This window comes from Pavona decussata, unplaced genomic scaffold (assembly GCF_977016875.1).
Source record: "Pavona decussata unplaced genomic scaffold, jaPavDecu1.1 SCAFFOLD_114, whole genome shotgun sequence".
NCBI lineage: Eukaryota > Metazoa > Cnidaria > Anthozoa > Scleractinia > Agariciidae > Pavona > Pavona decussata.
Genome location: NW_028145528.1, coordinates 2,001,412 through 2,023,262, shown reverse-complemented (window position 1 = coordinate 2,023,262; position 21,851 = coordinate 2,001,412). Strand labels below are relative to the sequence as shown.

The window sequence follows — 21,851 nt, the reverse complement described above, 5'->3', positions numbered from 1 at the left end:
ACCGCGTATAAAGTTGTGTTTTTTTATGCGTCGATTCCGGTTCCGTCAATCTGCAACCAATCGATACCAATCGATACCAATTTATCTATCGATTGGTATTAATAATCGATACCAATCGATAACCACACGAATCTTCGTCATCGATTGGTCATCGATTATCAATATCAATCGATTAATTGATATCGATTGGTATCGATTGATATCGATTGTCATCGATTATCAATTCCATCGATTGGATACCCAAGGGTTTTAATAGCTCTTTTTTCTACTTTTAACTTGTAAATAACAATTTGCTTGGAATATTTTAATAAAGAGCTTAAGAAGATATAATGAAGAGACAAAATTCTCTGTTACTCCAAGTTTCGTGCTCACGCACTCATCAGACAGTATATACTGTAAATACTGTCTGATGAGTGCGTGAGCACGAAACTTGGAGTAACAGAGAATTTTGTCTCTTCGTTATATCTTCTTATTCAAAGCTCTACACTTAAAAAGTGTTTTGAGCACTGTTTAACGGCTTTAGCCACTTTATTACACGTAATAAAGAGATTATTATAATTTCAAAAATATTAATAAAAATTTATTATTATTATTATTATTATTATTATTATTATTATTATTATTATTATTATTATTATTACTGTTATTGTTGTTGTTGTTGTTGTTGTTGTTGTTGTTGAAAGAAAAGATACTCGACCGAAACCTTGACGCGGTCTGCCCCAGGGCATCACGCATAGTTAATAAAAAGAAATAACAATTTATGACTACGAGGAAGGAAAAAAACGATGCTCGTCAGTGGATCTCACCCAACAACAACACGGCGAAGGCTTCTGGCATCTCAACAACACACTTCTCACTAATAAAGTATTTGACAACGACAAAGTATTTGACTGGGACGACATTATAACGCTCGTCTCTCTCTCCCGCGCCCCCTGTGGGTTAGGGGGAGGAGACGGCTGACATTTCAGACTAACAGCTTGCTCACATGAGCGAAAACGCAAAGGGGAAATGGAGCCTTTGCTGGCGAGAAAAATGGATCGGGGAAGGGGCAGGGGAACTAATGCCAGGTTAGGGACTAAAAAATAAATATTCAATCCGCTCAATTTCGCACGAAGAAAGGTTAAAAAAATCTGTCAGGCGGACAATGAGGCAAATGATTTGGTCTTGTTATCTCAGCCAGACACCAGGGGAAAAATTATTTCGTTCCATCCAAAAGCAGTGACCTATAGCAAACGAAGAACGTTGCTGGAGTGAGAGTACAAAGTAATATTTCCGGTTAAACTGAACTATTTACAACACACGACAAAATTAAATTTCTCCATCAGTTCTGGTACTATGCAACAATTATTTAATATTTCAGTGCGGTGTTACTGGACAACCCGAAGGGGGGGGTACTCCTTATATGGGCTATATAGGTATGTGCGGCGCCAAAGGGTATGGTTTTTCGGCTGTTTTGGTCATAAAAAGGGTATCGCTTTTAGCCATTTTGCCGCCATGTTGGTAATAAATAGGGTATAGATTTTTGCACCCTAGTCCTGGGTTCGATTTTTTTTAGAAGAAGCTACTTCAGGTCATAAATAGGGTAGGGAAAATCGCAGATTTTAGTCATAAATAGGGTAGGGAAAATCGCAGATTTTAGTCATAAATAGGGTAAGGGTTTTGGGAAGCGGGCCGCACACCCCTACCCAATTTTTTTTGGAGTACCCCCCCGGGCTGGACAACTTTGTAACGGAATGGGACGGATGCACAATCTGGCGATGAAAGATTTGGACATATTCCACGCTCTTTGAATTGGATGCTGAAAGGGTATCGATATCTCATACGTATCGGGTTTAACTTGAATAATTAAATACGTCGTGGCATGTTGAGTATTCAGTTTGCAATAGTATCTAACAAGCGCTGAAAGGGAAGTTGTTGGGAATTTTTCATTTTCAAGATGAAGAAGATTTTGCTTTTGATCGTTTTATTTGCCCTCGTTCTTGCCGTTAGCGCCGGACGACGAAATCCGCATGGAACAAAGACCAAACGAGTACATCATCATTGGCCGAAGAAACCAGGCAGTAAGTAAGAAAAATCATTTATCTTGGTTAAATACCGACCATGATTTTTCCATCAGCTGAACTTAAGCATTGTGATGGCCACTGGTAATTCACGAACCATCCGTTGTTACTCTAAAAAGTCAAAACCAGCATGCGAGCAGGCTGTTGTCGGAAGACGAGATCCTTATTCCAACGAAGAAGGCCATCCGGAATGAAGGACTAAGACCTACGCAATCGATACGCAATGGCCATTAGAAAACCAACGATTTGATCTCAACTTTTCCAGCAACTATCGTTTTCTCAAAGCATCAGATTGTCTCAAAAACCTTCAACGGGGCAACCTGAAAACTGAAGGAAACAATCTTGATTCTTACTAGTTGTCACTGTTTCGCTTCCTCGGTAGAAAATAGACCTGAACTTTTCTTCTTGGCGTTTAACCAATCGTTGTGCAATCACATCAACGTTGAAAATATCAAGCAAAGAAGAAATGTGCCTTTCGAAATTTTTCGTAATACACCCGACTAAACAACATGCAAAGTAAAAATACCAATTCGGTTGCTTAGTCAGTCCCCCGGGGGGAAGGGGTTCTCCTCGGAATTCTCGGTAGAGGTGTGCCGCCCGGTTCTCCAAATCCTGACCCTATTTCAGACCAAAACATGCTATTTTCCACAGCCGTTTTCAGGCCTGGCCTATTTAATCCATATCCGTTTTCAGTCGAAGTCAAGAATTGGTAAAACTCACCCGAAAATTCAGTTCGAATAATATATTTGGAGTTGAAAAAACAATTACGTTCATACACTCTCGTGTTTCCCTTGAAAACCATACTCGATTTAAGACCATAATGGTGAAAATTTATACCCTTTTCCAGAACAAAACGGCTCAAAATATATACAAGCAAAGCATCTATAGAAGACTTTGCCCCCGGAGCAAAAACCATACCCTTTGGGGAGGCACATACATGCCTATAAAGGGGAGTACTCTCCCCTCCCCCCTGGAGTTATTCATTGAAATTTACCTTGCGAACCTCAAAATTACTGCGACCGCTGTGATAACCGTGATCAGTGCGTTCAGGCTATGCCGTGTGATCGTCTAATAACTGTACCCGAAAAGGCGTCTTGTACATTCTTACAATGTAAAGGATTTATTGCTGCTTTGGGACAGAATACTAATCTCGTCCACAAAAGAGTCATAAAAAGACATAGACAAAAGGTCACTTGATCTCCAAAAACGTTTGTTATTACTGTCAGCCAACTGTTACTTTAGTCTGAAATCTCAGCCGTCTCCTCCCCCTAACCCACAGGGGGCGCGGGAGAGAGTATCTCTCTCCCGCGCCCCCTGGGGTTAGGGGGAGGAGACGGCTGACATTTCAGACTAATATCGGGCAACTTGATTTTTTTTCTCATACCTAACAGGACTTGACTACGCGGATCAGTGTGAATAACATGACGTCACGTTTTCCTCCCCTGACGGTTTTACTTGTAGGGACGGAAAGAGACGGTTCTTCCATAATTCTTTGCAGAACGACGTACAAGGCCTCTGACACTTCAAACACAGATTTATACATAAAGCTCTCTGAATTCAAGCCCTGATTATTTCCCCTTTATAACATGATCTCATATACGAATAATACTAAGGATACAAAATTTTTCCTCACTGAAACTGGATATGAGTAGACCTGGACTCTGCGAACAAGATTAGCTTGACATGTGTTCTCCTAACAAAACCCTCCGTGGATACGAATTCCATTCTTTTCGAATGAAAGGTCAACGTCATACTGCTCAAACAAAGCTGGTGTATAGAATGCTGCATTCCAAGCTAGCTTTAAGGGTATCCGCTGCATTTGAAAATCAGTCGTAGCCATCCTTGTCTGACTCATCCTGACTTTAGGTTACAAAAAATAAGAACCTCAAGACTTTATTTTACCACATCTATTTATTTATGGAAAATTGTACTACACTGAAGACAATGACATTCTTTTTTTTTTTTTTTTTGTCACCAGCATGCACAATATCGAACTGCAAAAAGTGTTCTTCTTCTTCTTGGCTTCCAACATGTGACGAATGTGATCGTGGTTTGGTGAGAGTAAAAGTGATTTTGGGGTATGCCTGTTGGAAGAAATGTCCACAGAGGTATCGCAACGTCAACGGAACATGCACACCAGCTGGCATGCACGGCGCAGGTTTGTTAAAAAAAAAACATTGAATTAAAGCAAACCCAATGTCGTCCGCAGGGAGAGACTTTCCACTTCGGAACTATTTCACACACCAACATTTACCTAAAGTGCAACCCAGTTTCACATACATAAAACGAGAAATTGTACTCCTTTCTTATTCCTGAAAGAGAGGCCAAAGTCTCATTTTTGTCGACCAGCAGGCGCTATCTTTGTGTTGTAATTTCTGTCAAAACAGAACACAACAATCTAACAAGTAAGACTTGGGAAGAGAAAGACTGAGCTGGCTATCCGCAAGGGTAATTTGGCCTCCGTAAAGATATTCGAGTGCAGACGTTACGAGAGTTAAGGGGGAAATACGCCTAAATTTGAATGCAATTTGAAGAGGTTTTAAGAAGGGATAGAGGAAAGAAAATGATTTTTGGAACACTAACAGACAGTTGATACCCATGCAAGAGCACCCCAGGCTGCTTGTGGACTAACTTGGTATCCGTCTATTAATTATTAACTACAAATTCCAATTTTAAAACTTCACTAAATCTTCAATATTTCTAATTTCTCTTTACCAATCCTTCTAGAAAAACTACTCCTCCCAAATATACCCAAAGATCACCCAAAAATTCACAAAATACCCCACAACACAGATTTACGATATGGTGATAGGGTTTTTGGATTGCTTGAAACGCGTGACGAGATATTTCCATTAAAGCCATGTCAAGTGGCGGAAAAATGGCGTTCAGGTGTAACCCCCCCCCCCCCCCCCCCTTAAAGGGGCACTATCTTTTGCTGTACTTTGGTGCACACTGCTCAAATATTTGACTAAGAGCCTCTTCTCCAACATAAATTGCTCTCACCAGCACCGGGAGAAAAATATTAAGTAATTTCACTGAGGAAGAATATACTATAATAAGTTTTTTTGGTGATTTCTCCATAATGCACAGTAAGTACTTGAAAAAGTTCGAAAATTTTTTCAAGTTGCATCCATTTGCGTCCTTCTTTATCTTTGATCTTAGTCACTTAATTACACAAACGATCAACAAAGCGCACTCCACGCCCCCTTTCCTCCTTTTGAACAGACAATGCCATTGAACTGAAGCTAGCTTCTCATTATCATAATTGTTGTTGTTGTTACCATTACTGAGAACAACAGGTAGCGCAAAGTTGATTCTCAAAACGGCGGTGATTAGGCACGTCATACACTCAAGAATCGGGGCCATCCGGGGGACGGGGGGTGGGGATGGGGATATAACTTATATACATAAGAGTCGTGGAATTGAAGACACAGGGTATAGCAGCATATGATTAAAACACTCGAAAGATGCAAGACGGATCGGAACGGTAGTAGTAACACCGAGATTGCCCAATATTTCGGTTAGACAAAACTAACCTTCATAAGGGGACAAAAAACCCAAGTTAAAACGGATAAAAGCGGCAATAGTATTTTTAAAAATTAAAGATGTTGACTACACCCCAATCAAAAGCTTTTGCTTCTTTAACCAGTGTTACGAACCTTTTTGAAGCTGAACAGATTGCTTAAATCTCTTCTAATCAAATTCAATCAATTTCTTTTAGATTGCACTCCAAATTGCCAGAAATGTCGAAATATGGCCTGCTCCGTGTGTGCTGATGGGTATGCTTTACACAGAGACTTCTCTGCACTCAGGGCACGTTGCATTCGCCAATGTCCAAACGGATACAAAAAAGAAGTGAACTCAATTGGTGGATACAAGTGTGTAAGAAGTGAGTACAGTCATTGAACCGACCAAAAAGATTCGCAAGAAATCAGAATTTGGCGTGCTAGGATCGGAATTAAGAAGCGTAATTGTATTTTCTTCGCCAACACAAAATCATCTCTAACACCACATATTTGCCTAAAAAAAAGATTTATTGACGTTGACAGATCAAATTCCCAGGCTTGCGCTAATTGAAATAGCCGCAGTATATCAAAACGTTTTAGGTGTATATGGTTTAGTTTCGTTTGAGTCTATTTCATTTTACGGGAGGAGGGGTGAACAGGGAGATGTATGTTGACAGCCCAGTTTTTGTTCTCGTGTAATGCTGTCACAACGAACTGAAAATGCTGTTAAACTATCTGTAATTACGAAATCTCACTTTTTCTCGCTCCCCTTCCCTCGATTAAGCCTCCGCCCTGCTGCGCAGGCTAAATAGATAGTAGTAATAGCGAGATTGCCCAATACTTCAGTTATACAAAACTAACCTTCATAAGGGGACAGAAAACTCAAGAGAAAATGGATAAAAACGGCGATAGTATTAAAAAAAAAGTTGACTACACCCCAATCAAATGATTTTGCTTCTATAACCAGTGTTATGAACCTATCTGAAGCTGAACAGATTGCTTAGTTCTCTTCTAATCAAATTTAATCAATTTCTTTTAGATTGCACTCCAAATTGCCAGAAATGTCGAAATATGGCCTGCTCCGTGTGTGCAGTTGGGTATACTTTACACAGAGCCTTTCCTGGACTCAGGGCACGTTGCATTCGCCAATGTTCAACCGGGTACCAAAAAGAAGTAAACCCAATGGGTGGACACAAGTGTGTAAGACGTGAGTACTGTCATTGAACCGACCATAGAGATTCGCAAGAAATCAGAATTTGGCGTGCTGGGGATTTAAATTAAGGTTAAGCGTACTTGTGTTTTCATCGCCAACACAAAATCATCCCTAACACCACATATTTGCCTAAAAAAAGTTATTGACGTTGACAGATCAAATTCCCAGGCTTGTGCTACAATACCGAAAGTTTGTAAGGATAGTTGAAAATTGGTCTGTTTTTGCGATTGCCGAAACTCTGTTGATCATTTTCAGTGCAAGAATTAAATGAGCGCCATCTGAGTGGCAACTGTTCAATCACGATACAGCTTTTACTTTTCAGCTGTGCACTGGTAGAGAGTGGAAAGTTCGGACGAGAGTCCGACGCCGGAACCGCTAAAACTATTTTCAGGTTAAACATTTTCTTACGCGTCATCCATAAAGGTTTTCGCTATCGTACTGCCTGGACAACGTACATTTGGTCATAAAATCCCACATTTTACTGATTTTGCCTTGTAGACTTGACGCATTCATCCGACGTTAGTTAAAATGGCCGTATTACATCAACTTTTTAGGTGCATATGGTTTAGTTTCGTTTGAGTCTATTTTATTTTAGGGAGGAAGAGGTGAACAGGGAGATGTGTGTTGACATCGCAGTTTTGGTTCTAGTATAATGCCACAACAAACTGGAAATGCTGTTAAACTATCTATGATTAAGAAATCTCACTTTTTTTCGCTCCACCTCCCTCGATTACGCCCACTACGCAAGCTAACTGAGATAGTAGTTATACTAAGGTTGCCCAATATTTGGGTTCCACAAATATAACATTCATAAGGGGGAAGAATACCCAAAAGAAAATTAAAAAAAGCGGCCATATTATTTAGAAATGTTGACTACGCCCCAAGGAAACGCTTTTGCTTCTACAACCTTTATTATTAACGTTACTGAAGCAGAACAAACTATCTATAATTACGAAATCTTACTTTTTCTCGTTCCCCCTCCCACGATTACGCCTGCTAAATAGATAGTTCTTATACTGAGATTGCCCAATATTTGGGTTCCACAAAAACAACTCAGTGAACCCAAGTAAAAATGGGAAAAAGTGGCAATAGTATTTAAAAGGTTGACTACACCCCAAGCAAAAGCTTTTGCTTCTACAACCTTTACTGAAGCAGACTAACAGGCTGTGTAAAATTGCTTCTCATTAAATATAATCGATTTCTTCCAGAATGCACTCCAAATTGCCAGAAATGTCGAAATATGGCCTGCTCCGTGTGTGCAGATGGTTATGCTTTACACAGAGCCTTCCCTGGACTCAGGGCACGTTGCATTCGCCAATGTCCAACCGGGTACAAAAAAGAAGTGAACCCAATGGGTGGACACAAGTGTGTAAGACGTGAGTACAGTCATTGAAGCGGCCACCCTCGGGGAATGAAGAAGTGTCCGATTAATGGAGGTTGACCACGTTAAATTAATTCGCAAGAAATCAGAATTTGGCGTACTGGGATCGGAATTAAGAAGCGAAGTTATATTTCCTTCCCCAACAAAAAAACATCCCTTACACGAACGCATTCCTAATTTTTGTCCAAAAAAAATGTTGTTATCGTTGACGGGTCAAAGCCTCACGCTACAAGACCGAACTGTAGTATGGGTAGTTGAAAATTGGTCTTCGTTTTTGCGCCGGTTGCCGAAACTTTGAATGTGCCATCTGTAGATCATTCTCAGTGCAAGATTAAGCACCATTTGATTGTCAAACGTCAATCATGATTCAGGTTTATTTTTTCAGCTCTGCAGTAGTAGAAACTACAGTTCGGAAGAGAGTCCGACCCGGTAACCACCACACCTATTTTTTCAGGTTAAACATTTTCTCAGGCGTCACCCATAAAGGATTCCGCCATGGTACTGCTCGGACAAAGTACATTTGGTCATAAAATCCCACATTTTACTGATCATCTCTTGTAGGCTTGACGCTCTCATCCGACGTTAATTGAAATAGCCGTAGTATATCGAAACGTTTTAGGTGCATATGGTTCAGTTTCGTTCGAGTCTATTTTATTTTAGGGGAGGAGGGGTGAACAAGGAGAGGTGTCTTGAATGCCCAGTTTTTCTTCTCGTTTCATGCTGTCACAACAAACTGAAAATGCTGTTAAACTATCTATATTTTTGAAATCTTACTTTTTCTCGTTCCCCCTCCCACGATTACGCCTGCTACACTAGCTAAATAGATAGTTGTGATACTGAGATTGCCCAATATTTGGGCTCCACAAAAATAACTTTCACGAGGGGCCAGAAAACCCATGGGAAAAAGCAGCGATAGTATTTAAAAAGGTTGACTACACCCCAAGGAAAAACTTTTGCTTCTACAACCTTAACTGAAGCAGACTTACAGGCTTTAGTATAAATCTACTAGTGTTCTATCACGACTGCCGTTCAGCGGCTCTGATTGGCTACGCTACTCGCTATCCTGTGATAGATAGTGAGAAGCGGTTTTCAACAAAATGGCGGCCGCTTCCTCGCGTTTTCGAAGTGTCTGCGATGAGGATATAGATAATTTACCTGTTTAGTTTTGAACGACTGGTAGATTTATACTAAAACAATTAGATTATTCGCTCTCGATTTCTATGCATAATAGCTAATTCGGGCTGCACCCTCATCAGCTATCACGCGATAGAAATCTTGAGCTCATAATCTAATTGTTAAGTATAAAATCGCATCTCATCAAATATAATCGATTTCTTCTAGGTTGCACTCCAAATTGCCAGAAATGTCAAAATATGGCCTGCTCCGTGTGTGCAGATGGGTATGCTTTACACAGAGCCTTTCCTAGACTCAGGGCACGTTGCATTCGCCAATGTCCAACCGGGTACAAAAAAGAAGTGAACCCAATGGGTGGATACAAGTGTGTAAGACGTGAGTACAGTCATTGAAGCGGCCACCCTCGCGAAATGGAGAAGTGCCCGCTAATGGAGGTTGGCCGCGTTCAAGAGTGCCGCGTTATAGAAATTCGCAAGAAATCAGAATTTGGCGTACTGGGATCGGAATTAAAAAGCGTGCTCGTATTTTCTTCGCCAAAACAACAGCATCCCTAACACGAACACATTCCTAATTTTTGTTCCAAAAAAATTTTGTTAACGTTGATGGGTCAAAGCCTCATGTTCACGCTACAAGACCGAAAGGTAGTATGGGTAGTTAAAAAATGGTCTTCTTTTTTGCGTTGGTTTCGGAAACTTTGAATTTGCCATCTGTAGATCATTCTCCGGAGCAAGGATAAGCGCCATCTGATTGTCAACTGTCAATCATGATTCAGGTTTAATTTTTCAGTTTTGCAGTAGTAGAAAGTACAGTTCGGAAGAGAGTCCGACTAGGTAACCACCACACCTCCTATTTTTTCAGGTTAAACATTTTCTTTAGCGTCACCCATAAAGGTTCCGCCATTGCACTGCACGGACAACGTACATATATTCAAAAAATCCCACATTTTACTGATTTTGACTTGTTGGCTTGACGCTTTCATTTGACGTTAACTGAAATGGAGGTGCAACGTTAAACTTTTTACGTGTATATGGTTTAGTATCGTTCGAGTCTTTTATTTTAGGGGAGGAGGGGTGAACAGGAAGGTATATTTTGACAGCGCAGTTTTTGTTCTTTTTTACAGAGTGCACTTCAAATTGCAAGAAATGTAAAAATTGGTATTCCTGCTCGGTATGTGAACGTGGATACGCGCTTTTCAAAAGATCCGGCCTACGAGCCAGTGGACGCTGCATTCGGAGATGTCCAGGAGGATACAAGACACAGGATACTCCTACGGGTGACAAGAAATGTGTAAAGCGTAAGTTCTATATCAAAATAAGTTAAGCAATAACTCTACTACTTTTTTTTTCAAGTTTAATTTAAAAAGCCACATGTCTCCCAGCCTCCCTGCACATTAGTCCGGATATACCACGCCGGAGAGCGCTTTCAGGGACGTTTTAGTGAGAACGGAAGACAAAACTGGTGTAAGAGATGCGTTTCCAAATTTATCCTGATTAGTGTAGACGAGGTCTTGATGTTCACCTTGTTCGACAACTGCTCATAACGTCCTAATACTCTTGGCTTGGGTTATACAGCTATTTCAATTAACGTTGTCGGATAAAAGCTTAAAGCTTAAAGACATCTTCAAAGAGGCTGCCACCTCATCCATTTGATATCCTAACATTTCTATCATCCAAATGGTTCGCCATCGTATATCTTCACTGGACGGACGAGACAGCAGATTTTGAAGAACGTATTCATAAAAAAAAAATCCACAGAATCCTGAGGTCTTGTCTTTTAGCTTTATGCTTTGATCCGACAACGTTAATGGAAATAGCTGTAAACATGTTTTCGTAATGCTGAGATGACTTTAAGGGGGTGTCCTCAGAAAACAATTGATGTACCAGCTTTTAGCCAATTATCACGATAAATGCGCAGCAATCTCTTACATACCCTACTTGGAAAGGGTCGAAAGGGAGGAAAAGGGGACATTGTAGCGAGCTCTCGACTTCTGCCACTATACAGTCAGTCATTCACTGTTCTATCACGCTTTCAGAGGGCATTGTGACAATGCAGTGTTAGAATTTGAATTATCCACTGGATAAGTCACTATCCAGCGTAGCAAATGTACTCCAACTAACGCCTTTGGCAAGTTTTCCACACAATCCCATACTTAAATTTCACATATACTTCTACTCTATCCACAAATTATAGGGCCATTGGGAAAATCTTGCCCACATTTCATCTGCTGGATGGCGACTTATCCAGTGGATAAAACTATCCGCTCTTTGAACAACTAAGGCCAGTAGTTTAACCATGAACTTAGCCGTTAGACGACGCTGTCTCTGATAAACGTAACCCGAGAGGGGCTATCTCGTTTTCCGATATTCCACGTGAATTATTAGAATTGTGTGAAATGACCACCAATGTCAATCTGATTATATACATCACATTATCTCTTGATGTCATCTGCCCGCAACCCGCCCATTCCTTCCTTCCCTCCCTCCTTCATTCATTCTTTGTGTTCTTTTCTTCTTGTCATGCAGAGTGCCAGGTCATGGACTGTGCATTTTGTCCAACCCAAGGCAACAAATGCTTCAAATGCAAGCCTGGCCTTTACAAGTTACCCGCTGGGAGGTCATCGGACTTTTGTTTTTCTCACTGTCCATCAGGCTATGTTCCAAAAACAGTGAATGGCGTCAATGTTTGCAAACGATGTAAGAACACTGTTATTCCAAAACACCTAAAGCTTAATTTAAAACAGGGTAGGCGACGGAGACCTCAGGATCACATGCCCCTGGTAATCAGCAGGGCACAGTTGTTCAAAAGCCGATTAACGCTAATCTCCGATTAAAAGTTAACAGAGGTTTTCATTTCGCTCGTTATAAATGTCCTAGATAGCAAATTTTAAGCTAAAGGCAAAGAAAAGGCTAAGTAAAAACTGAAGAACAAAAATCTTTTCGAAAATTCTTTATCGCTTGGTAATTAAACTTCAATCAAACTTCACGTTTGCCCAGGATTTGCTTAATCGGGCTTTGAACAACTGGGCCTAGAGGCGTTGTTGAAAGACTAAATATTTTGTGTTCCCTTGATTACTTGGAAGGTCACTTACAAACCATACGCCCAGCAGGTTGGGGCATGGGAGTTCAAAGTTGGAGAGTTTACTGACAGATCATGTCTGGACTTGAAAATAAATTCTTACTATAAAGGACCCATTCCCATCCCATCTCTTTCCCAGATTCCTTTGGTCTTTACCCATGACATTGGATGTGTTACACAAATCTACCGCACCCATATCAACCAGCGTTCTCACACACCTTATACTTTGCTTGTCAAGAACCTGTTTTTATTTTCTTTAGATGCGCCCTCTACAGAACCGAAAGGAAAACCCACAGCGGAACTTACTACTACACTAACCACTTCAAGGGAGTCTATCTCTACCAAGCCCGAGAGCTGGACGGCTCCTGGAACAACTACTATTACCACGGAAGCTGAAAGCCAGCCTGAAACCGCACACACACCTGAACCAACCACAGTCGAACCAACTACTGAGCCTGAACCGACTATAATTGACGAAGAGTTTTGGCCATAAATTTTGATTTTTGACTTCTTATTTTATTCTATTCGTTTTAAACAAATCCTTAGTATTACGTAATATAAAAACGTCAAAAAGTAAGTTGATGATGTTTCAGTATATTTTTAGCTTTGTTACCTGCATTATTGTTAGTGACACAACTTGTAACCGTTAGGGAATGGGGCAATGTTAAAAGTGGATAGTTGTTTTACTTCCATTCTAGAATACAGAATAAAACATCAAGTTCAAGACAATCAAGATTGTAGATAGACCCCTAAAAAATCTGAGGTGTTTTCGTAAAGTCGTGAAACCAATGCGAACACTTCACAAAGCTGACTTTTTGACAGTTGTCGTCAAACAGCCATATGCACCTGATACTTTGTCTTGGATGTTAGTAAAACGGAGAATTGGGAAAGGAAATCAAAAGTGAGAAATGAGAGATCATGACAAGTGAATGACATTATATAGAGAATATTGAGGTCAGTGGTTGTTATTGATATTAATTAATTATTATACTTTTCTTACTGCTTCTTATATGCATTTACATTTAAACGACATGTATTAGATTATTTCTTAAATTTACTACAGATATTAATGTAAGTTTTTCAGTATACTTTTGTTATTTGATTCATGTAAAGTGCCTTAAACGCTGGATATGTTCGGTGTCCCTCCTCCTTAGTCCTTTGAGCCCCCAGTGGGGCATAGGGCCGCAGCAATGACTTCTTTCCACTTGTCCCTGTTCCTAGCGGTTGCCTGTGCCTCTCCCCATGATAAGCCCATCTCCTTTAGCTCATGTTCAACTGTCTTCCTCCAGGTGGTCTTGAGCATTCCCCTCTTTCTTTTGCCTGCTGGTGTCCACCTAAGGGCAACCTTGGGTATCCTCTCTGGTGACATACGTAAGACATGCCCCAGCCATCTGAGCCGGCGTTTCTTTATTTCTTGCTCCATACTTGTACACCCGGTCTTCTGATACAAGTCGTTGTTAGAAATTTTGTTGGGCCAGAAGATGTTGCAGATCCTTCGCAGACAGCTGTTGTGAAAGGCATTGACTTTGTTTATGTCTCTCTTGACAATTCTCCAGCAGTCAGAGCCATAAAGTAGCACAGATTTGACGTTGCTGTTGTAGATGCGTACTTTGGTACTAAGGCTGTACTGTTTAGACTTCCAGATGTTTTTTAGTCTACTAAATGTGCACCTGGCTTTGTTGATCACACTTCCGAGATAAGTGAACTCTTCAATGTGGTCCAGAGGTTCTCCGTCGATGTTAATTGTCCTTGTGGGACTTGAGTTGACACACATAATTTTGGATTTCTTTTTGCTGATATTTAACCCTGTTTTCTTGGGGTTCATATTGAGATCGTCTGACATTTCCTGAAGGTGAGTAGTTGTTGAGGAAAGGATGGCAATGTCATCAGCAAAGTCAAGGTCTTGAAGGTGAGAGAAGATTGTCCATTGTATTCCATGGGTACGCAGGGAAGCAGTTTGTCGAATCACCCAATCGATTGTAACAAGGAAAAGAATAGGCGAGAGTATACAGCCCTGTCGCACCCCGGATTTAACTGGAAATGCTTCTGTTATTGTGTTTTCGAGGATGATACTGCATTCGAAGTTAACGTAGAACATCTTAATAAGGGTGATAATCTTAGGTGGTATTCCATATGCTTGGAGGATTCTCCATAAGCTCTCGCGGTGTATGCTGTCGAATGCCTTCTGGAAATCGATAAAGTTGATGCAAAGAGGTGTATTCTATTCAAGAGACTGTTCCAAAATGTTGCGTAAAGCAAATATCTGGTCCATACAACCTCTTCCTCTTCTAAAACCGGCCTGTTCTTCTCTAAGTGTGGTATCGATAGCCTTCTCAATGCGCTTTAGTAGTATTCTGCAGAATATCTTGCTTGGTACAGAAAGTAAGGTAATTCCCCTCCAGTTATCACAATTGCCGAGGTCGCCTTTTTCTGGTAGTTTGAATATGAGACCTTTGGACCAGTCTTTAGGAATAACTTCCTGTTCCCAGATCTTACAGAAGAGGTCTGTTAATAGCCTAGATGTTGTACCTATATCTGCTTTCTGCAGTTCGGCTTGCAGTGAGTCGATTCCTGGGGCCTTTCCGTTTTTCAGATTCTCAATTGCCGAGCGAACCTCAGCTATACTTGGGGGGCCGATGTCTATATCAAGGTAAGATTCAGAAGGTGGTGGATCTGCTGGTTCACCTGGATCTGGCCGATTAAGGACTTCTTCAAAGTGTTGCACCCATCTAGCAGCCTGCTCCCGTTCTGTTGTTACCACTTTCCCCTGTTTGTCTTTCACTGGCATGCTGTGAATGGTGTTGTTGCCGCAAAGCTGTTTAGTGATCTTGTAGACTGTACTGAATTCCCTTTTCTCTGCTGCTTCTTCTGCTTCGCTAGCCAGTTTCTCGATGAAGTTCCTTTTGTCCTTTCTTGCACGCCGTTTCAATTCTCTGTCTCTGTTCTTATACTCCTGCTGTGTTCGTTCAATCTGCCTTGATGACTTGGCATTCAGCATTTTCACCCTTACTTTCCTCCTTGTTTCTATTTTGGTCCAAGTTTCGTCTGATAACCATTTCTTGTTCCCCTTTTTTTTTTAAAACCAACAGCTTTCTTCGCAGCATCAGAATGGGCCTCTCTGATTCGATTCCATGAGCATTCCACTGAACCCTGATCTGTTTCATCTTCAAGAGTGGCAAGTACAGCAAACCTGTTTTTAAGTTCAAGGCTAAAGTTGCTCCTGACCTCATGCCATTTCAGTCGGTTGATGTCAAACACTTTCCTGCATTGTTTATTGGAGTTTGCAGCCATAAGTTTTAGCTTAATTTTTGCGAATAACATGTAGTGATCACTGCTTACGTCAGCACCCCGATACACTTTTACATCCAGAAGCGATCTCCTCCACTACTTGTTGATCAGTATGTGGTCGATCTGGTTGATTGTACAACCGTCGGGGGATCTCCAGGTAAGTTTGTGAATGTTCTTGTGGGGGAAGATTGTACCCCCTATTATGCAGTTATTGTTCAGACAAAAATCAACTAATCTTTCACCATTGTCATTAATACTGCCACAGCCATGCTTTCCCATAGCAGCTTCACAATTGCTTTTGTCAGAGCCAACTTTAGCATTAATATCTCCCATTATCAAAAGCATGTCATGTTGAGGGACTCTAGAAACTTCATACTGGAGCTGTTCATACCAGTCGTCTTTTACCTCATCCTCTGCCTCGTTCGCAGGGGCATAACACTGTAGAATAGTGAGTTTACAGTATTTGGAGTGGAACCTTGCCCTGATGATTCTGTCACTAACAGGCTCCCATTCAATGAGGGTCTTTTCTGTACTTCTGCTGATGATAAGAGCAACACCACTCGCATGTGTGTTTTCCTTTCCCGAAAACAAGATTGTAAAGCCATCTCCTGTCGTCTTTCTTCCCGTCCCGGTCCATCTACATTCACTTACACCAAGGATGTCTAGGTCATATCTTTCCATCTCCTTCGTAACCTGTGCCGTCTTACCAGTTTCAAACATTGTGCGGACGTTCCATGTTGCAAGTCGTATCACTGTTTTGGGCCTAAGAAAACTCCTCCTTGAGCTCATAGCTTCCCGAGATGGGCTTTCACTAGGAGCTGTCATACTGCCTAGCTCCGTTGCTTGGCTTGAAATTCCCATAGGACCCTGTGGATTTGGGTACATAATTGCGGTTTCCGTAACTAGGTATTTTTTACGGGGTGGAGTTGTTGGCCCCACGCCCAACCCCCAACCTGGAGGGCCAGTGGTTTTCTGTAGGGGTTTTCCTTCCCTTAGCACACGGGTTCCGGTTATTTTGAGGCGCCGGACACTCGCCTCTCGCCGCTGTCACTCGGCTGCCGAAGCATTCCCAGGGGCTACGATGACGGGGACGTGTGACATGCGACTTCAATGGCAGAGCCTCTGGATTGACGGTAGGCATTTCTCAGCATTTTCGAGCAGAACATTGGTGGCACTTGTTAACCCCACTGAGACCTTTTACCATTGCCTTGAGCCCCCATATGTTCGGTGTACTGATTATTATTATTATTATTATTATTATTATTATTATTATTATTATTATTATTATTATTATTATTATTATTATTATTATCCATTCTTTTCTTTAATGTTTTCAAAATAACTGTTGACATCCATGCTACTAAAGGTTACAAAGGCGTGCGAACACTGAGAATTCCGAAGTAACTCACCTACGATCAGAACTTGAACGTTACTGTGTGCCCACATAGTAGGTAGGCGAAGGAAGTAACGAAGACAACAAGCAGAAGAAACATCAAGCCTTTCTTGTTGCGTGACACAGGCAGACTTGGAAAAAGAAAATCCGAGTTCTCCTAGCCTCCGTAGCAGGGGGTGGAAGCGAGAAAACATTGAGAGTAAAAAGAGCAGACCTCCTTTTTTCTCTCACTTTTTCCCTTTTTCTCTCCACCCCCCCCCCCCCCTCCATCCCCCTCCCCCCCCTCCCGATTACAAGTACGCTGGCTGGAGTTCTCCCAACAGGCGATGACTCCTGTTGAGAGAACACGGATTTCTTTTCCTGAGTATGCCTGGGCTGTGTCACTCACTGTAAAAATACATCTATCGAGAATAGCTTGTAATCATATTCACTGTCAAAATCCGACTCATTTGAGCGGAGTAGAGGTTCGAAGTCAGCCCTAAACCGTAGAAAGGTCTTTGGATGTTATTGCAAAAGGGGTTGTCTTGTTTGGAATATCAGTACAGTTAAGCCTCCCGTGAGCGGACACCCTTGGGACCGGAAAAAGTGTCCGCTTAAAGGGACAGTATCACGCTATTTTTAGTAACACATTGAAAATCGGAAAGACGCTATTCGGTTGATAGCAGCCAAGATATAATGACAAAATGCCATTAAAAGACTATCAGAATGCAAAGAAACTATCCACGGATATTTTCGCCGGCAGGATGACCAAGATAGAGAGGGGTTCAAATTTGAAAACGTCTGGCGGACGTTTTCAAATTTCGCTGTTGTAACGCACTAAAAATCGCCGGTTATACTATATTTTGGTTCAACCTTTCGTCTTAGAATCACCATTAATATTTCTTTAAATTAGCGATGGAGAAATTAATTAACACAGTGTCCAAAGTTTAAATTTAGTGAATTTTGGCCAAATATCATGATATCTCCCATCGATCTCCCATGATACTGCCCCTTTAAGAGAGGAGTCCGCTTATAGGAGGTTAAAAATGTAGTGTTTGTATGTAGCTGAGAACATGACCAAGTTTGTGCGTCTACGGGAGGTGTCCGTTAGCGGAGGTTTGACTGTACAGCGTTCTTTGTCTTGCGTATAATCTATTCAGTTTTACTCTCTCTTGGTCGGGCACGTAATGAGGAAGTGAATCTTAACCACTCTGTTCCGGTGCAATACTCATTTTAATCCCTTGCTATTTCGAAAGCACGTACTCTCTATATTATGGTAGATTTCGCGAACTTTTCTACGTTTGAACACCCATAACATCATTCTCCTTTAACTTAGCCAGCCGGAAATATGTCTGCGTTCGCCGCGGGCTATCTTTACCTTTTTTGGCTCATTTAAATAATTTTCACTATTGCTGACCGCGGAAGATTCAACTATGAAAACGCACATCACTTAAAAATACTAAGTTCAACAACGTTTTCCGATATTTGATGCGCTATTAAAAGCCGTAAAACTTTATGTGAAGCGACAAATTTCATGGTGCGCTCGCTTCACCTGTATGAAAACTTTAGTGGTGAGAAAGGGCCTTTCTCAGTCTCGCCACTAAAAATGGAGTAGTTTGCGCTGATCAAGATTTCGTGACGCGGAAGTTTGACCGTTTTCCCAGAAACACACGGAAATCGAATGCCGTAAACTCTGAAACAAATCTGGGGAATTTTAACTCAGTATTCTATAAACGTAAAACTCGTATCTACCGTATAAATGTGCTTCAACAAGAGACATTGGTTCAAATGTCGCAATAAGACCTAAGACTTCCGTAGTATCAAAAATCCCTTAACAACAATCTGAGCATTACGGCCTATGAAGAACGTCTACTGAAATTCCAGTGAGTGACATCATTGAAAATCAACTGATTAGCTTAGATTAAGCATGTTTTACTGCTAGAATTAAAATAAGAACAATTTAGGGATTAAATATGCGGAATAATAAATAGCACTGCACGTAGCCTTACGATATCCGGCAAAAAACAGTGGGAAGTTCTTGGAACTAGCTCGCACGCCTAAAAGTACTATTGCTTTGTTTCTACGAAATGACTCAATACCAGTTGCTTGCCTAACATTAGCCAAGAGACTAGTCTCTTGCATTAACACACTTAATTAAACGACGTAAAAAAAGGCTTTGACGTCAAATACAACAAAACTGATTTGCGTAGGCGCATTTTGAGAATGGATAAAAAGTGGGAGTGGTTTGTTACCGAGTGGTACTGAAGGACCGGAAAGAACGATCTCTTTGGTCAGAGCAACCACAAAGATTGAACAAAGGGCTACAGCTTAAAATGCCTCAGCTAAACCGCAGGCCGTGCAAGTTGTGAGGAGGCAGGGGCATTCTAATACTAATAGTGTGACTGATACATACATACGAATTTTTGAATAGCTAAGATATGCTAGTATATTCGAGACAAAAATCAAAACTAAACTAATATAATAAAATTCAGATACAAAAATGATCCTAATTAGTTAAGAAAACCACTTTTTAATTAAAATTACATGAGCTCCTTTTGAAAAACTTATAGTTTAAGGTGCACGCCCACATTTTCTATATAGGCAGCAACTGAGATGTGTTAAAAAAAAACCGTAAAAGTAACCCGAGTATATAAGGCTTTTCGGGGGGAGAGGCAAACGAGGGACTCTCGTTAAACTAAAAAGTCTGAAATAAGCAGTCGTCGTTTGGCCTAAAAAAATAATGTTTTAACAATGGATTAGCTTCTATTGGTTTAAAGCAATCGATTAATTGGTATCGAATAGTTTAGTTTAGATTGTGTTTCCAATCATTTATCAATTGGATACGCCGGAGCATGTCGCATGCTAGAATTTTTTCTTGTTCTCGAAACATTCCCAATTTTGCATACTTCAGCTTAAGGGGGGTACTAACCAAAACACTTGTCTCAGCAATGACGTGGGGCCCCGTTACCGCCAGCTAAAAACCGCGTTATTTGAAACGTTTATTGATCTAAACCTGATAACGATCTGATTCGCTGAAAACTCGCTGCTGATTTAAGGGGGAGTTGCACCTGAACGCCATTTTTCCGCCACTTGACATGGCTTTAATGAAAATATCTCGTTCGCGTTTCAAGGAATCCAAAAACCCCATCATCATATTGAGAATCTGTGTGGGGTATTTTGTGAATTTTTGGGCGATTTTTGGGTATATTTGGGAGGAGTAGTTTTTCTAGAAGGATTGGTAAAATTAAGAGAAACAAGAAATATTGAGGAATTATGTGAAGTTTTAAAATTGGAATTTGTAGTTAATAATTAATAGACGGATACCAGTTAGTCCACTAGCAACCTGGGGTGCTGTTACGTGGGTATCAACTGTCTGTTAGTGTTAAAAAAATTCTTTTCTTTCTTCTATCCCTTCTTAAAACCTCTTCAAATTTCATTCAAATTTAGGTGTAACGCCCCCTTAACGGCCGAGAACAACAAACAAATTAAACTTGGCGAACGAGCAGTGAAGGTATTTTCTCGCGGCTTGCTCGCAGACCAGTAGTGGTGAATGGACGCGGTCCACAAAGCATGCTGGGTCGAGTTGTCGGTCGCCGAGCTCTGTTGAAACCGACTAAACATCGTGCTGGGCGGAGCTCAAAGAATGACAAATTTTAACTTCAAAAACATGCAAAAAGGCAGAAAATCTGATTATTCATCGTTTGCCTTCGTCGACAGACTGATCGATGTGACGTTTAAAACAATTGTTTTACACGGAGATCACTGGGTACGAGATTATCCATACATAGCTCAACTCACAGGTAGCCCAAGCTCGAAATATGAGCGCAAGTTGCGCAACGGTTGAAAAATATAAGGATTTGTATGGGAGAAAAACGGTTTATTTTAGAGGCCAAGAATATGAACGAATTTATAAATAAAAATCACCCATTTTACTTCTCTTGTGTATTTCTTGCCTCCTATGTGGTTTTTAGGGCGATTTAGCGCGATTCCAGTGAGTTTTAGTAAGGATATATAGAGAGAAAGCGATGGAACTAAAACTCACTGGAATCGCGCTAAAATCGCCCTAAAAACCACATAAGAGGCAAGAAATACACAAGAGAAGTAAAATGGGTGATTTTTATTTATAAATTCGTTTATATTTTTAGCCTCTAAAATAACCCGTTTTTCTCCCATACAAATCCTTATATTTTTCAACCGTTGCGTAACTAGCGCTCATATTTCGAGCTTGGGCTACCTGTGAGTTGAGCTATGTATGGATAATCTCGTTGATGGACAGTGATCTCCGTGTAAAACCAACGTTTTAAACGTCACATCGATCAGTCTGTCGACGAAGGCAAACAGTGAATAATCAGATTTTCTGCCTTTTTGCATGTTTTGGAAGTTAAAATTTGTCAACAGAGCTCGGCGACCGACAACTCGACCCAGCATGCTTTGTGGACCGCGTCCATTCACCACTACTGGTCTGCGAGCAAGCCGCGAGAAAATACCTTCACTGCTCGTTCGCCAAGTTTAATTTTACCTTCGCTCAACATCCCGCCAGCGTACACAGGCTAAGACTTTTCAATTATGTACAGACGTGTCCCTATTTTAAAACAACACAAAAAACAAGACTATTGACTATTATTTATATTACAGCTTAATGACTGTCCTCGCGAGTAGACGCCGAGCGCGGCAGTTTTAATCCGCGCTCGCGTGGTTTCGTCCAATTTTAATTCCAACTAGAGATTGTCGTGCGTCCCTCTCTCCGTGACATTGTTTTCCTTGCTAAAATGCATGCAAATTCAACAAATACAACCCAAATGCGCGGGCGACATGACAGTTT

General features: G+C 40.9%; 1 protein-coding gene and 2 long non-coding RNA genes across 5 annotated transcripts; 2 read left to right on the top strand and 1 right to left on the bottom strand.

Annotated features, from left to right (window-relative positions):
- Window positions 1-1,833: 1,833 nt before the first annotated feature.
- On the top strand, window positions 1,834-13,498 carry LOC146470134 (proprotein convertase subtilisin/kexin type 5-like). 3 transcript variants are annotated; one of them, XM_085122216.1, is made up of 9 exons: window positions 1,834-2,060; window positions 4,039-4,218; window positions 5,782-5,949; window positions 6,606-6,773; window positions 7,988-8,155; window positions 9,502-9,669; window positions 10,415-10,588; window positions 11,817-11,987; window positions 12,630-13,498. In XM_085122216.1, the coding sequence occupies exons 1-9, from the start codon at window positions 1,937-1,939 to the stop codon at window positions 12,860-12,862; spliced, it is 1,554 nt and encodes a 517-aa protein (XP_084978342.1). In that variant the 5' UTR covers window positions 1,834-1,936; the 3' UTR covers window positions 12,863-13,498. The 3 variants fall into 3 exon arrangements, with proteins under 3 accessions (XP_084978342.1, XP_084978343.1, XP_084978346.1); XM_085122217.1 differs by lacking the exon at window positions 5,782-5,949 and having other exon boundaries at window positions 1,858-2,060; XM_085122220.1 differs by lacking the exons at window positions 5,782-5,949; window positions 6,606-6,773 and having other exon boundaries at window positions 1,859-2,060.
- On the bottom strand, window positions 7,349-9,176 carry LOC146470135 (uncharacterized). The gene is made up of 2 exons (XR_014867048.1): window positions 8,935-9,176; window positions 7,349-7,741 (listed from the first exon to the last, which is right to left on the bottom strand). It is a non-coding gene; the product is annotated as an uncharacterized LOC146470135 (long non-coding RNA).
- Window positions 13,499-17,345: 3,847 nt separating the features above from the next.
- On the top strand, window positions 17,346-19,204 carry LOC146470133 (uncharacterized). Its single transcript, XR_014867075.1, has 2 exons — window positions 17,346-17,635; window positions 18,052-19,204. It is a non-coding gene; the product is annotated as an uncharacterized LOC146470133 (long non-coding RNA).
- The last annotated feature ends 2,647 nt before the right edge of the window (window positions 19,205-21,851 follow it).